The 13,259-nt window shown below is 36.9% G+C and overlaps 2 protein-coding genes across 3 annotated transcripts in view; both read right to left on the bottom strand.

Moving 5' to 3' along the window:
• LOC109187449 (subtilisin-like protease SBT1.4) overlaps window positions 1–9,815 on the bottom strand; it is a 45,296-nt gene extending 35,481 nt beyond the window's left edge. The window contains exon 1 of the mRNA XM_019337636.1: window positions 7,549–9,815. Within this exon, the coding sequence (XP_019193181.1) occupies window positions 7,549–9,815 (2,267 nt within the window). The remainder of the gene's footprint in view (window positions 1–7,548) is intronic.
• Window positions 1,625–4,862, bottom strand: LOC109187723 (subtilisin-like protease SBT1.4). Of its 2 annotated transcripts, none has more exons than XM_019338016.1 (2): window positions 4,768–4,862; window positions 1,625–4,132 (listed from the first exon to the last, which is right to left on the bottom strand). In XM_019338016.1, exons 1-2 carry the CDS (start codon window positions 4,779–4,781, stop codon window positions 1,753–1,755), a joined length of 2,394 nt encoding a protein of 797 aa, XP_019193561.1. In that variant the 5' UTR covers window positions 4,782–4,862; the 3' UTR covers window positions 1,625–1,752. The 2 variants fall into 2 exon arrangements, with proteins under 2 accessions (XP_019193561.1, XP_019193563.1); XM_019338018.1 differs by having other exon boundaries at window positions 1,625–4,136; window positions 4,768–4,852.
• Window positions 9,816–13,259: the final 3,444 nt, after the last annotated feature.

Genomic DNA, 13,259 nt, shown 5'->3' with positions numbered 1-13,259 from the left:
CAAAACCTATTATCATTACCAAGTATTTCATTCTCATTCCGATTCTGATTCTGATTCGCATGCGCGAACCAAACACACCTAAGATGAAAGATAAATGCAAAGTTTATATTTTTGTTAATACTCGATGCATATAGATAATTAAGCCCTCTAGTAATTAAATAATATAATTATTAAAATTAAGAGTCTAATTTGAAACATTATGCTTATCAAGCTTACAACCTGACCAACTTGATTAGTATCGTCCCTACCTTGTATAATGTATATTTAATACAAAAATAATGTACTTTTAATATATTAAAATTGTATTTTTTTTTATGATCTACACAATGATCCACATAATCATTTGCCACATTTTTTTTTTGAATGTTACTAGCCCTATTACATTGTAGTATCTGTTCATATACTTTCTCAACCTACTGAAACACAAAGAACCAATAACGCCTCCACTGAGGCTCGAACTCATAACCTTCCAAACAAAAGTCCAATCCGGGCGTTACATATATACACCGCCCCTAACTCTTATCACCGGACTCCTTGGAGGTCCAACTTGGACGAGGACCATTGGACCACCATGAAGTCCTCATCCAAAAAAAAAAAATAAATAAATAAATAAATAAATAAATAAATAAAATAACCGCATTTTAAGCATGCGGATTATTGCAGCCGAAGAAAAAATGAACAATAATTGTACTTCAAAGCGAGGCCTGGTACGTGGCTTATTACTATACGATGCATGGTACACCACTTCACATTTATCCATAATATAATAAATTGGGAGCATATATGCATGCATCTTCTTTTATAAAAGGGTTTTCTTGGGCATACATTACACCTACCATATTAACTATGCATAACACCAAGATTGTTACGTTTTCTCAATGATTAGTATCACTAAATTTACATATGCATTGCGCGTATGAGTTATTGATCAATATTTATATTTAAATAACTATTTCAAAATATATCAATGCAAAATTTATAAAAGAAGTTCATATATAAGTAACTGGATATCTAATTTGTGTATTTAAATGACATAAATAAATTAATTAATTAATTAAACACAGCCAGTAGTACGGTGATTGAAATTAAAAGTCACCCAATTTCAATTTCACTTTCAGTTTCACTCTCCTCGATAAACGCCAAAAAATTTTAGTTGTTTATTTATTTATTTATTTATGTAATTAGTTTGTGAGATGAAAAATACAATATTACCCATGTTAAAATGGGGAGTAAATTTTTTTCCCAAAAATTTGAACCTAAAATGCACCGAAAGGACCAAATTTGCTAAGAAAGTCATAGTCGTGGACCAATTCTACAAGTTTTAAAAGTCGTAGATCAAAGTTGTTAATAACACTATAATCGTGGAACCAAAAGTGCAAAAAACTCCCATAACCACTCTTTCATTAATAACTAACAATCATATATTTTTTGAATGTTACTGCAACCTACTAAAATACAAAGAACCAATTGCCTCTATTAAAGCTCGAACTCACAACCTTTTAAATAAAAGTCCAACCCAAATACCATTAGACCACATAGTCTTGGTACTAACATACATCATATATATAACATGATAACTCATAATATAAACACCACTAAAATAGGAATAAGTGGATAATGGCCGTACTAAATAAATATTTATAACATTATTCTAATATTATACATATATTTGTCCACCATATATAATAATTTGTATATGAAGTTGTGGACTTATTTTATTACATGGACTCATTTAGACTAGGCCCATTTTACTTACATTAAAGCTGCTTCTTGAGAATACATTCTCCAAGTTACAGCTATTGGGCTTCTAACAACGTGCACTCCATCTTCCCAAGCTAATGATCCAAATGACTCACTAAAACTTCCCAATCTAGTACTAGTAAAAGTTACCTCATAAGATAACGCATCATTTTCCTCACTAAATTCTAGCCTGGTTGGTGAGACACTCACTTGCACACCTAAAGGGGCACTCACTTTTACTTCATAATTGATATTTTTTTCACTTCCTACGTTTTTAACTATTCTCTTGTATTTTACCATATTATTTTTACTCGAAAAAACAACCGAAAAAGAGGGGTAATTTAGAGACCCAGGTGTGCCCAAATTCCTTGCGCTACAATTCACTGAAGATGAGTCACTCACGAAGGCTGCGATTCTCCAAGTATCGTATCCAATGGTACATAAAAAATCCACGTAATCACTCACTTCCAAATCGTATACCAAACCCGGATCCAATGCTCTGTTTGGATCCACGTGCCCGGATCCATGGGCAAACGGGGTGGATTGTTTGCCCGTGGCAAGATCCGTAAAATTGCTTCCAGAATTGTCCAAATTGTAAGCCGTTGTCATGAGCGCGGATTTGATAGCGGCGGGGCTCCATTTCGGATAAGCCTTTCGAAGCAAGGCAGCCAAGCCGCTCACGTGAGGGCAAGCCATGGACGTGCCGGAGATAATGTTGAATTCTACTGTTCTTTTATCAATGCTTAAGCCGGATGGGCCGACGGCGCCAGTCCAGCCGGCTAGAATGTTAACGCCGGGAGCTATCACATCCGGTTTGAGAATTTCAGGAGTCACGTAATTCGGACCGCGGCTTGAGAAAGCCGCCACTCGCGGTGCCGACGGCGAGGTTCCGATCACTGTTCCCCTGAATACAATTGTGGCGGTTGGTGACGGATCCGAGATTATGTAATTCCGGATTTTGTCTCCGTCCTTATCACCGACGTTTGACGTTGGAATCAGATAAGGATCGGCCACGAGCTCTTCACCGGAACTAGCTAGGTTAGCGAGGATCATTCCGACGCCGCCGGCTTCTCTTACCGCAACTGCTTTCTCGACTTTGGCAATGCCTCCTCGATCGCAGAACACAATCTTCCCGGCGACTTTTAAAGCGTTTAATTCTCCTGAATAACAGTACCTGCTGCCGGCATCACCGCCGTAGACCACCGGCAGTTTGTTTTCGCCGAGCGGTTCGCCGGAGTATAACGAGACGCCAGTGAAGATCCTTCCGTCCCCTAATACCACGTCAGCCGGGAATTGCCGATCGAGAGTGGAAGCTCCAACCGTGAGAAACCAAGGCGCGACGTTCACGGCGGTATTTGCGCCGGAACCGGCATTTCCAACGGCACAGGATACGAGAACGCCGTGCTTCGTCGCACCAAAAGCTCCGATCGCAAATGAATCCTGATCGTAGTCCGGACAGTAGACTGAAGGTCCCACGGAAAGCGAAATGATGTGAACGCCGTCTTCAACAGCTCGATCCATGGCGGCGAGGACATCGGAATCGTAACAACCTGAGCTCCAGCAAATCTTGTAAACAGCTATTCTGGCTTTTATCGCTATCCCTCTCGCTTCACCACGCGCATATTCAAACATACTCGCGCTCGCAACAATCGACCCGGCCGCAATAGACGCAGTATGCGTGCCGTGGCCTTCCGTATCTCTCGGCGATTTCGATTCCACCGATTCATCAATCGGACTTCCACGAGCAGCTTCATAGCCTCTGTAGAAAACACGAGCGCCAATGATTTTCCGATTACACAAAGTCTCCGGAAAATCCGTACTGTTCTCGCACTTGCCCTTCCAGCTGGAAGGAACGGGAGATAGCCCCTCGTCGGAGAAGCTAGGCCTCTCCGGCCAGATTCCGGTGTCGAGGACCCCTACTATAACATCATCTGCGTAATCAGAGTTGGGCCAGAGGCCAGACGATTCAGCTAAGCCCAAAAACTGAGGCGTGCGGGTGGTGAGGAGGCGGCGGGCGTGATCCGGGAGGACAGATATCACGCCGGGGACTTTTCGCAGCTCAGACGCTTGGAAAGGCGTCAGGCGAGCGGAAAAGCCGCGGACGACGCGGCCATATGTGTACAAGATCTTAGATGGGTGGGGGGAGAGAGGAGAAATGGCAGTGATGATGGATGCATACCAGTCACGGTGGGTGGAGAAAACGTGGGGCTTTTGGAGTTTCGACACGTGAACTATAAAGGTCTCCTGATTCTCAGATGATACAGAGAGGCTGACTGAAACAAGACAGAAGAATATGATGAGAAAGGAGGAGGAAGAAAGAGAGGGAACCGCCATTGATGAGTATGAATAGCTGATGACGATGAAGGCTGAAGATATAGGCGAAGAGCAGATCGAGGTAGGTGATTACGTAAAAGAGTTAATACCCAAAATAGTCCATCGACTATGTCGTAATTATCAATTTGGTCATCGACTATTATTCTTACCCAATTAAGTCCTCAACTATACAATTTTTATCTAATTTAGTCCTTTGTCAATTTGACTGTTTGTTGACTGTCAAAAGTGGAAATAAAGTTGTAATTTTACAAGTTTTCTCCTTCCTCCTCATTTAGCAGCGCCAAACCATGTAGCAATAAGCTCCGGTTGGGTTCTAAACCTGTCAATATCGAAGTAGTGGTTATGCATCGGATAGCCCATGAATTTGATTTCCAACGATTTTTTGACGATCGAAATCTGATCGAAGTGTATTGCTGCATGGTTTGACGCTGCTAAATGGAGAGGAAGGAGAAATCTTGTAAAATTATAATTTTATCCCAACTTTTGACAGTCAACAAATAGTCAAATTAATACAGAGGACTACATTGGGTAAGAATTGTATAGTTGAGGACTAAATTGGGTGAGAATTGTATAGTTGAGGACTTAATTGAGTAAAAGTTGCATAGTTGAGGACTTAATTGGATAAGAATAATAGTTGAGGACCAAATTTGTAATTATGACATAGTCGAGGGGCCATTTTGGTTATTAACTCTACATAAAATCACCATAAAACTACTTTCCCAACGTGCATGGCGTGGACAGATGAATGATGTTTTACAACCATTTATAGTGATGTACAATAATTCATAACGTTGTCGGAAGTTATAAGTGATATATAAATGACTATTATGCACGTGTAATAACCAGCATTCGGCCACATCATAATCTACTATCTTACTCAATCGTAAAAATCTCTCCCTATTAATTTTAAGTTTTTTTTGTGTATAGTACCCACCCATCTACAAAAATTATATTATAATTATATGTTTATTTATTATCATTTTAAAAATATAATTATTACTATTTATATTTAAATGAAGTATGTCAAAATTAAATTTAATATATAATTATAAAATTTCAATTCAAATAATATGGTATCAAAATTATATACTTACATTTACAATACATAACTTAAAAAGAATTTAACAATAAAATTAAATAAAATAAAAATTTAACAAAATTTTTAAAAAACAAACAATTTCATTACATGTCTCACTGTCATTCTTTAAACATGGCCTTAATTAATTGAGAGTGGCGGGCTAGTAAGACGCACTTGAAGTTGAACATCTCACTAATTTTATTTTATTTTTTTAACTTGCAAAAAACTTCATTTTGCAAGAGTTAAAATCATCCAAAAACATCGCCCTCCATAAAATAAAATAAAAAACACTTCATCTTTTTTGCACAATTCCAAAAACATCAAAAAATATATTGATGTAGATGCTCTTAGTCGTTAGTGATCAAAAATTACGTAAGAGGGCTCATTGTGGTAAATTTTAAAATTTGTAAAACCAAATATGAAAACATTAGTAATTGAGTACCAATGTGAAAATGATTAAAAGTGAAAAAAATCTCTTTCAAAAAAGAAAGAAAGAAAATAATATATAAGGACACGAGGTGATTTTCATCAAACGTGGCCTTATTTGAGCTGTACATTTGGATTAGCATGTCAATCATAAACACAATAATCCAAACAAACTTACACTCATTTAGAATTGACATGTGCAGCATGAAAACTCAGGTTTCCACATCTTTATACACATTTATAATTTTTATTGGTGGAATGCTGATAAGTGTATACATTGGGAGGTTTGATCCGTTTTGCATGCATGTGTAAAAATAGAATGAAATTTATATATGTGTGAGTCCATCACTTGATATACTTATACTTTTAGAAGAATTAATCCCTTGAGGTAAAAGTACAACCAACAACTGCTAGATGAGTATCTCAACACCTTTAGTTTTATGAAATTTTTGAATGCTTATACTTACAAAAATAGGATGACATTTCATCGTTCTTGTTGGATGTATCTACTTGTAGCAATATAATTGTTAATGAGATTGCAATAATTATTGTAATGTCATAAAGATATATTTGTCCGTTATAATACTTTATATGTGGATTTATTTCATTACATGGACTACATAGGAGCAAACTAAGCCCATTATTATATATATACATTTATTTGTGGATATATCCACCATATTATTTATAACATGAGCAACATAGAAATAAACTAGACCAATTTATGCGTACATTTAGAGTTCAGATTGCAAAGTCTCTTGCCAAAGCACACCTATTGGGCTACTCACAATGTGTAACCCATGACTCCAGACTAGACTCGAATGCCACGTACGTTAGTTGGTGTAACGCTTATATATAGAAGTTACCTCATAAGATAGTATATTATATCATCCTCACATTTTTAATCGTTTTATTATATTGTACTATACTGTCTAAAAATTATTTTTGAAAACAATGAAAAATGAAGGGTAATTTAAAGAGGCTAGATTACTCAAATTTCTCGTGTTTCAATCCACCAAAGGACCATCCATTCCCACATGAACGACAAAATATTTGTAAATTTATTTCATTACATGAGATACTCAGATCCATAAAACTAAAATAGGCCCATTTTTGTATACATTTAAAGTGCAAATTGTGAACTCATAAAAATACATACCCAAATAACAGCTATTGGACTACTAACAATGGGCACCCCATCTTCTAATGCAAGACCAATGATCCAAGACCTTTTGATATCGCGTTTATAAAAGTTACTTCATACGATAGCCTATCATTCTCATCACTAAATTAATGATTCATAATTAATTGTACCTAACACATTCACATATATAGACATAATGTAGTTCTAAGATTATAGGCTTTCACAATATATGTATAATTTTTTGTGAATATGACATTATTTTTTGTAATTTTATGGCCACCTTAAGTTCTTAAGTTGATCTAAACTATAAAAATTGGGTATGTTGTGTACTTTAGCCTGGCATTAGGCAAGTTAGGCTTGAAAATATAGACATGTTGTGTTTGCCAAATCGACCCATTTTGCTTTGGCATGTCTAATCCAAACTAAACTAATTAATTTATTTAGACAACTCTAAATCACATAAATTTCTTATACCTACTAGAATATGACTCATTAATAAACTATTATACTTTCAATACAATCTCATTTCATCAAACTCATAAGATCAGATATACTTAAGGATAATATATTATAATAATGATATCATAAAAACATTTGTCCACAATAATAGATTATGTGTGGATTCATTTAATTGCATGGTTTACATAGGAATGAACTAAGCCCATTATTGCATACATTTATTTATGGATATATCCACGTACCGTAATATATTTATTTTATTACATGGACTACATAGGAACAAATTAGGCCCATTCATGCATGCATTTAGAGTTCAGACTTCAGAGCCGCCCCTCCCCCGGCTAGCCACATCACAGCTATTGGGCTCCTAACGACGTGCGTTCCATCACTCCAGACTAATGACCCGAGTACCGAGTCAGTTGGTGCCGGGTCAGTTGTTGTAAAAGTTACCTCATAAGATAGTACATTATTTGTCTCAGTAAACGCCAACGTGGTTGGTGACACAGTCACACGAACGCTGCTGGAGGGAACAGTGACGGCTACATTATAAACAGGGTTCTTGATTCTCCCCACATTTTTAACCGTTCTCTTGTATGTTACTGTCCTGAGAGAATTTGTGAACACAACCGAAAATGACGGGTAATTTAGAGAGCCGGGATTACCCAAATTTCGGCCGTTGCAATCCACCAGAGGACCATCCCGCGCGAACAACGCAATTTTCTTGCTATCATACCCAAGAGTACATAAAAGATTCACATAATCTTCAATTCCGGTATCATAGATCAGACCCGGATCTGCTGCCTTGTTTGGATCAACGTGTCCAGATCCATGATAATAGGTCATGGATGTTTGTCCAGTTGAAAGATCTGTGAGACTCTTCCCAGAATTATCCACAGTGTAAGCTGTTGTCATGAGTGCAGACTTGATGGCACCTGGGTACCAAAGTGGATAGAGCTTTTGAAGCATGGCAGCCAATCCAGTGACATGAGGACATGCCATGGAGGTGCCGGATATAATATTGAATTCCATGGCGCCAGTCCAGGCGGCTAGAATGTTAACTCCCGGTGCAATCACATCTGGTTTGAGAATTTCAGGAGTGATGACATTGGGCCCCCGGCTTGAGAAAGCAGCTACACGCGGTGCAGACGGAGAATTTCCGATTACTGTTCCCTTGAATTCAATTTTAGCAGTTGGCAATGGAGACGACGACGACCTTACATAACCCCGGATAGTTTCTCCGTCGGCTACGGTAACGACTGAAGTGGGAATCATATTAGCCATGGCTTGAAGCTGGTAACCATAGGGACGTAGGTTAGGAACGATCATTCCTACGCCACCGGCCTGATTTACAGCAACTCCTTTATCAACAATGGAAGTACCGTCTCCTTGCTCACAAAACACGATCTTGCCCCTGACTTTTGAAGCGTCAAGTTGTCCGGGAAGACAGTAAAGGCTGTTGGCGTTACCACCGTAGACCACTGGAACTAGGTTTGAGCTTGGTGGTACGCCGGAGTACAAGGAGGTGCCGGTGAAGCTCCTGCCATTCCCTAGTGTCACAACAGCCGGGAATTCCCTATCAATAGTGGAAGCACCAACCGTCAATATCCATGGCGCGATGTTCCTAGCAGTAAATGAATTGGGGCCATCATTTCCAGCAGCGCAGGAGACGAGAACACCATGCTCCACCGCACCAAAAGCTCCGATTGCAATGGGGTCCATATAGTACGGCCTAGCCGCTGAATTACCAATGGAAAGCGAAAGCACGTGCACGCCGTCTATAACAGCTTGATCTATCGCAGCAAGAATATCGGAATCGGAACAGCCTAATGAGCCATGGCAAACTTTGTAAACTGCTATTTTGGCTTTTACTGCCGTGCCTCTGGCTTCACCCTGTGCGTATCCCAAAACGTTAGCGTTTTGAACAATAGATCCAGCTACAGTAGAGGCAACATGTGTGCCATGGCCCTCCATATCTCTGGGTGATAACATTGATTGGTCTATTGGCTTTCCACTAGCAGCTACGTTGCCTTTGTAAAACACACGGGCACCAATGATTTTATTATTACACGAAGTCGCCGGAAAATCTGGACGCACCTGGCACTTGGTCACCCAACTGCTAGGCCTGGGAGATAGACCCTGGTCGGAGAAGCTACGCCTTTCCGGCCAGATTCCGGAGTCGAGAACACCCACTATAATATCAGCTCCGTAATCAGAGATGCGCCAGAGACCAGATGGGTCACTGTCACTTAAGCCTAAAAATTGAGGGGTTCTAGTGGTTTGGAGCTGGTGGATTTGATCCGGAAGGACAGAGATCACGCCGGGAACGTTTCGTAGTTGAGACGCTTGGGAGGGCGTGAGGCGTGCAGAAAAGCCATGGGCAACACGTTCATAGGTGTGCAAGAGCTGAGATGATGATGAGTGGTTAGAGAGGGGGGAAAGTGTACGAATGATGGATGAATACCAGTGATGATGGGTGGAGAAAGCCCTGGGTTTCTCAGATTTCATCATGAAAACGATAAAGCTCCCCGGTTCCTCCTCCTCTACTGAAACTACAGTAGAAGAAGAAAGGAGAGTACATAATAAGAAGAATATGAAGAGAAAGGAGGAAGGGAGAGAATTGGAAGGAACACCCATTGATCTGATCTGCATGCATGTAAAGGCAGGCCAGGTGTGGATGAATACAGAAAAATAATGCTGAATATATAGGTGAAGAATTAAGGAGCTAGGTATAGGATTTTCAGCATGCAAAAGAACAATTGAACTCCTGACCATATTTTCAACGAGGTTGGGTAGCTAAATGAATTAATGATTCATAATTAAGTGTAGCAAGGACATCCACCTTGTAGTACTAAGGATAAGGATATCCGATCCTTACATTGACTCTATATATTTTTTTGAATATCTTCTTCTTATCGTCAATACACTCTCTTACCATTTTATGTGTGTATTCTAGCTTCTTCCCAGGCCACCATTATTCTGTAAATATTGCAGATAACCCTATTTTCAGCATGTGAATAGAATGATATGGCTGAAGAACAATTGAACTGGTAGTTGAATGAATTAATGATTCAATTCAAACATGGCTAGCATGCGAAAACTATGTATTACAATTATTGATACATTATAAATGTATAACATGCCATAAAATACTGGTGGGATATTAATGGTGTGTTTGGTTCATGGATTTATACATTAGGAATGAGAATCAAAATCATATTTAGTGTTTGGTTGATAATTTTTCTTCTCAACCTACTGAAACACAAAGAGCGAATAATACCTCCACTAAGGCTCGAACTTACAACCTTCTAAATGGAAGTCCAACCCGGATACCATTAGACCACATAGTCCTGGTCACAACTATGGGATTTGATTTCCCTTTCAATTAAAAATCTCATTCCATAATTAAAAAAAGGGTATCATTCAATCTGATTAATAATCTAATTTTTAAACTTGAATTAGTACTTTTAGATTTTTTTTTTGTTTATATTGATGCTTTGGATATCATTGTATTATTGATTCAATAATGTCTTGATTTTTATTTTTGTATTTTTAAAACATTATATTTATTCTCACTAGTAATTCACACGCGCGATGCACGGGAAAAAAATTATGTTATTATAAATATAAATAAAAAATAGAAAAAATAAAAATATTTTAAATTGTTTAATATAATAATATTTTTGGGCTTCCATTGGTAAAGTTTTTTTTTTTTTTTATAGAATACAAAATTAAAATTAAAATTAAAATTTTGTATAGTTAATATAATCTCTAATTATGTACATATTCAAATAAACTTATAGAGGGAATTTACATAATTACATTGAATTATTCTTAATTGTATTTCATCTATATTATAATTTTCATAATACGAATAATAACTAAGATAATTACATTTAGAAAGTAAATTTCAAATTTTGTATGAGTAAATTTAAACTCTAATTGAACACATTTTTTTATATGATTATATAATATATTCTTTATGCACATGTCATTCAATAAACCCAAATGTCATTCTATAAGCCTAAGACCACTTTTTGTGGAGATAATTCAAATGTATTTTTTTTATTTTAAAAGTCCTAAGTTTAGAAATTCAGAAAAATATTAAAGACACATACGATATATATATATATATATATATATATATATATATATATATATATTTATTTATTTATTTATTTATTTATATATATTTAAATTTTTTATTTATGGCTCAAATGATTTTTTTTTTTTATTCTGAAGTCTAATAATTGACCTACGGCCCGCAACATTTGCTTTCTTCATCCCTTCTCGCTTCTGCTATCTCTTTGAAGCATTTAAGAGGGAGAAAAATTATATATAGAGGTTTGCATTAATTGCACTATTTCAGATATCGAACAGACTTTCATCGAAAATTTAATTAATATTGTAATTTCAAAAAGCACCATAAATAACAAAAGCATATCAAATAGACTTTCATTGTAAAGTAGATTTAATTAATATTGCATCGTTTCATATTTTTTATTAATCGGGAATCGGAATCCTTAATCATAATATCATAACATTTAATAACTCCATTAATTCAATAAATGTGATGAGAATATGCAGATAAGAATGAAGGGCTCGGAGTGAGTATATATGAGTGAATGCTACATTCACAGAAATCGGCTGATGAAGATGCAGATAAGAACGGAGGGAGACACTCCCTTGTCATTTATATATATAGAAGATGAATGTTTTGACCGGTTACAACAGAAAGGGAGAAGGATAGGAAAGGACAATAATCTCCCTATGCTAAGCTTTCCCGCTTCTTTATTTTCATCCTCCAACACCCCCGTAAGCTGGAGCATGCAAATTGTGTATGCCCAGCTTAGATAGGAAGGAGTTAAACAGAGATGTTGGAAGAGCTTTGGTCAGACCATTGGCAATCTGCCTTGCAGAGGATACAGATAGCAACTTTGTCAAGCCTTGTGTAATCTTTTTTTTTTTTTTTTTTTGAAGAAGAAGAAGAAGAAGAAGATTCATCATCTCCATTGCATAATTGGCAGGTGGTTGGGACTTGAATACGCTTGGTTCTGAGAAGATCATATGTGGGCAGAAGACATTAACATAGCTGCCAGAAAAAGCATATCAATTTAAGTGGAAGGTTATTGTCCCAAAAGGTTGAATCTCCAACCCTAAGGCCCCCACATTCCGACCCAACCCGACAGAGCATGTGGAAAGTTCATCAATCGTTATGCTATTGACCCGTGTCCAGCATACATTGTGGACACGGTAACGGTGCCACTAATTTCAGACCGCTTCGTTATAGGAGTATATGTTCATAATTTTATCACTATATGTTCATAATTGTAAGTTCATAATGTCAGAGCTCTGTGTTCATAATTCCATAACTGTACATTCATGCTTCCATAACTGTACATTCATAATTCCATTACTGTACATTCATAATTTTCGAAGCTCTATGTTCATAATTTTATCACTATATGTTCATTATTGTAAGTTCATAATGTCAGAGCTCTGTGTTCATAATTTCATAACTGTACATTCATAATTTTTGAAGCTCTATGTTCACAATTTTAGAGCTCTATGTACATAATTTTTTCACTATATGTTCATAATGTCAAAGCTCTGTGTTCATAATTCAATAACTGTACATTCATAATTCTACAAACGAATAACGCCGTTAACGACGTTAACGGCGAGACAAAATCAACTTTTTTTAAAACTAGAATGCCATCGTTTTGGACTCGTGTCCACAATGCGTTGTGGACACGAGTCCACAGCATAATTTGCGAAGGTTCATCACATGGGTCATGGGATACATAAAACTAAAATAGGCCCATTTTTACATACATTTAAAGAGCAAATTGTGGCAATTTATATCCTGCACCACGGCGCGTGTTGCATTGTGCGCCCAGATGCAAAACGACGTCGTTTCAATTTTATTTTATTTTTTTGAAATTTCCCGCCCCAGTGTTTGACAGTTAATTTTTCTTTAAAAAAATCCATGTTCAAAAATGTACATAATGTTATACTAGAATAAACATAATTGTATACATGAATGTACATAATTATATAACAAAATATACATACTCTTTT

The sequence above is a fragment of the Ipomoea nil genome, unplaced genomic scaffold (genome assembly GCF_001879475.1).
Source record: "Ipomoea nil cultivar Tokyo-kokei standard unplaced genomic scaffold, Asagao_1.1 scaffold1421, whole genome shotgun sequence".
Lineage (NCBI taxonomy): Eukaryota > Viridiplantae > Streptophyta > Magnoliopsida > Solanales > Convolvulaceae > Ipomoea > Ipomoea nil.
The sequence above is the reverse complement of the archived record's forward strand: the minus strand, read 5'-3'. Positions and strand labels throughout refer to the sequence as shown.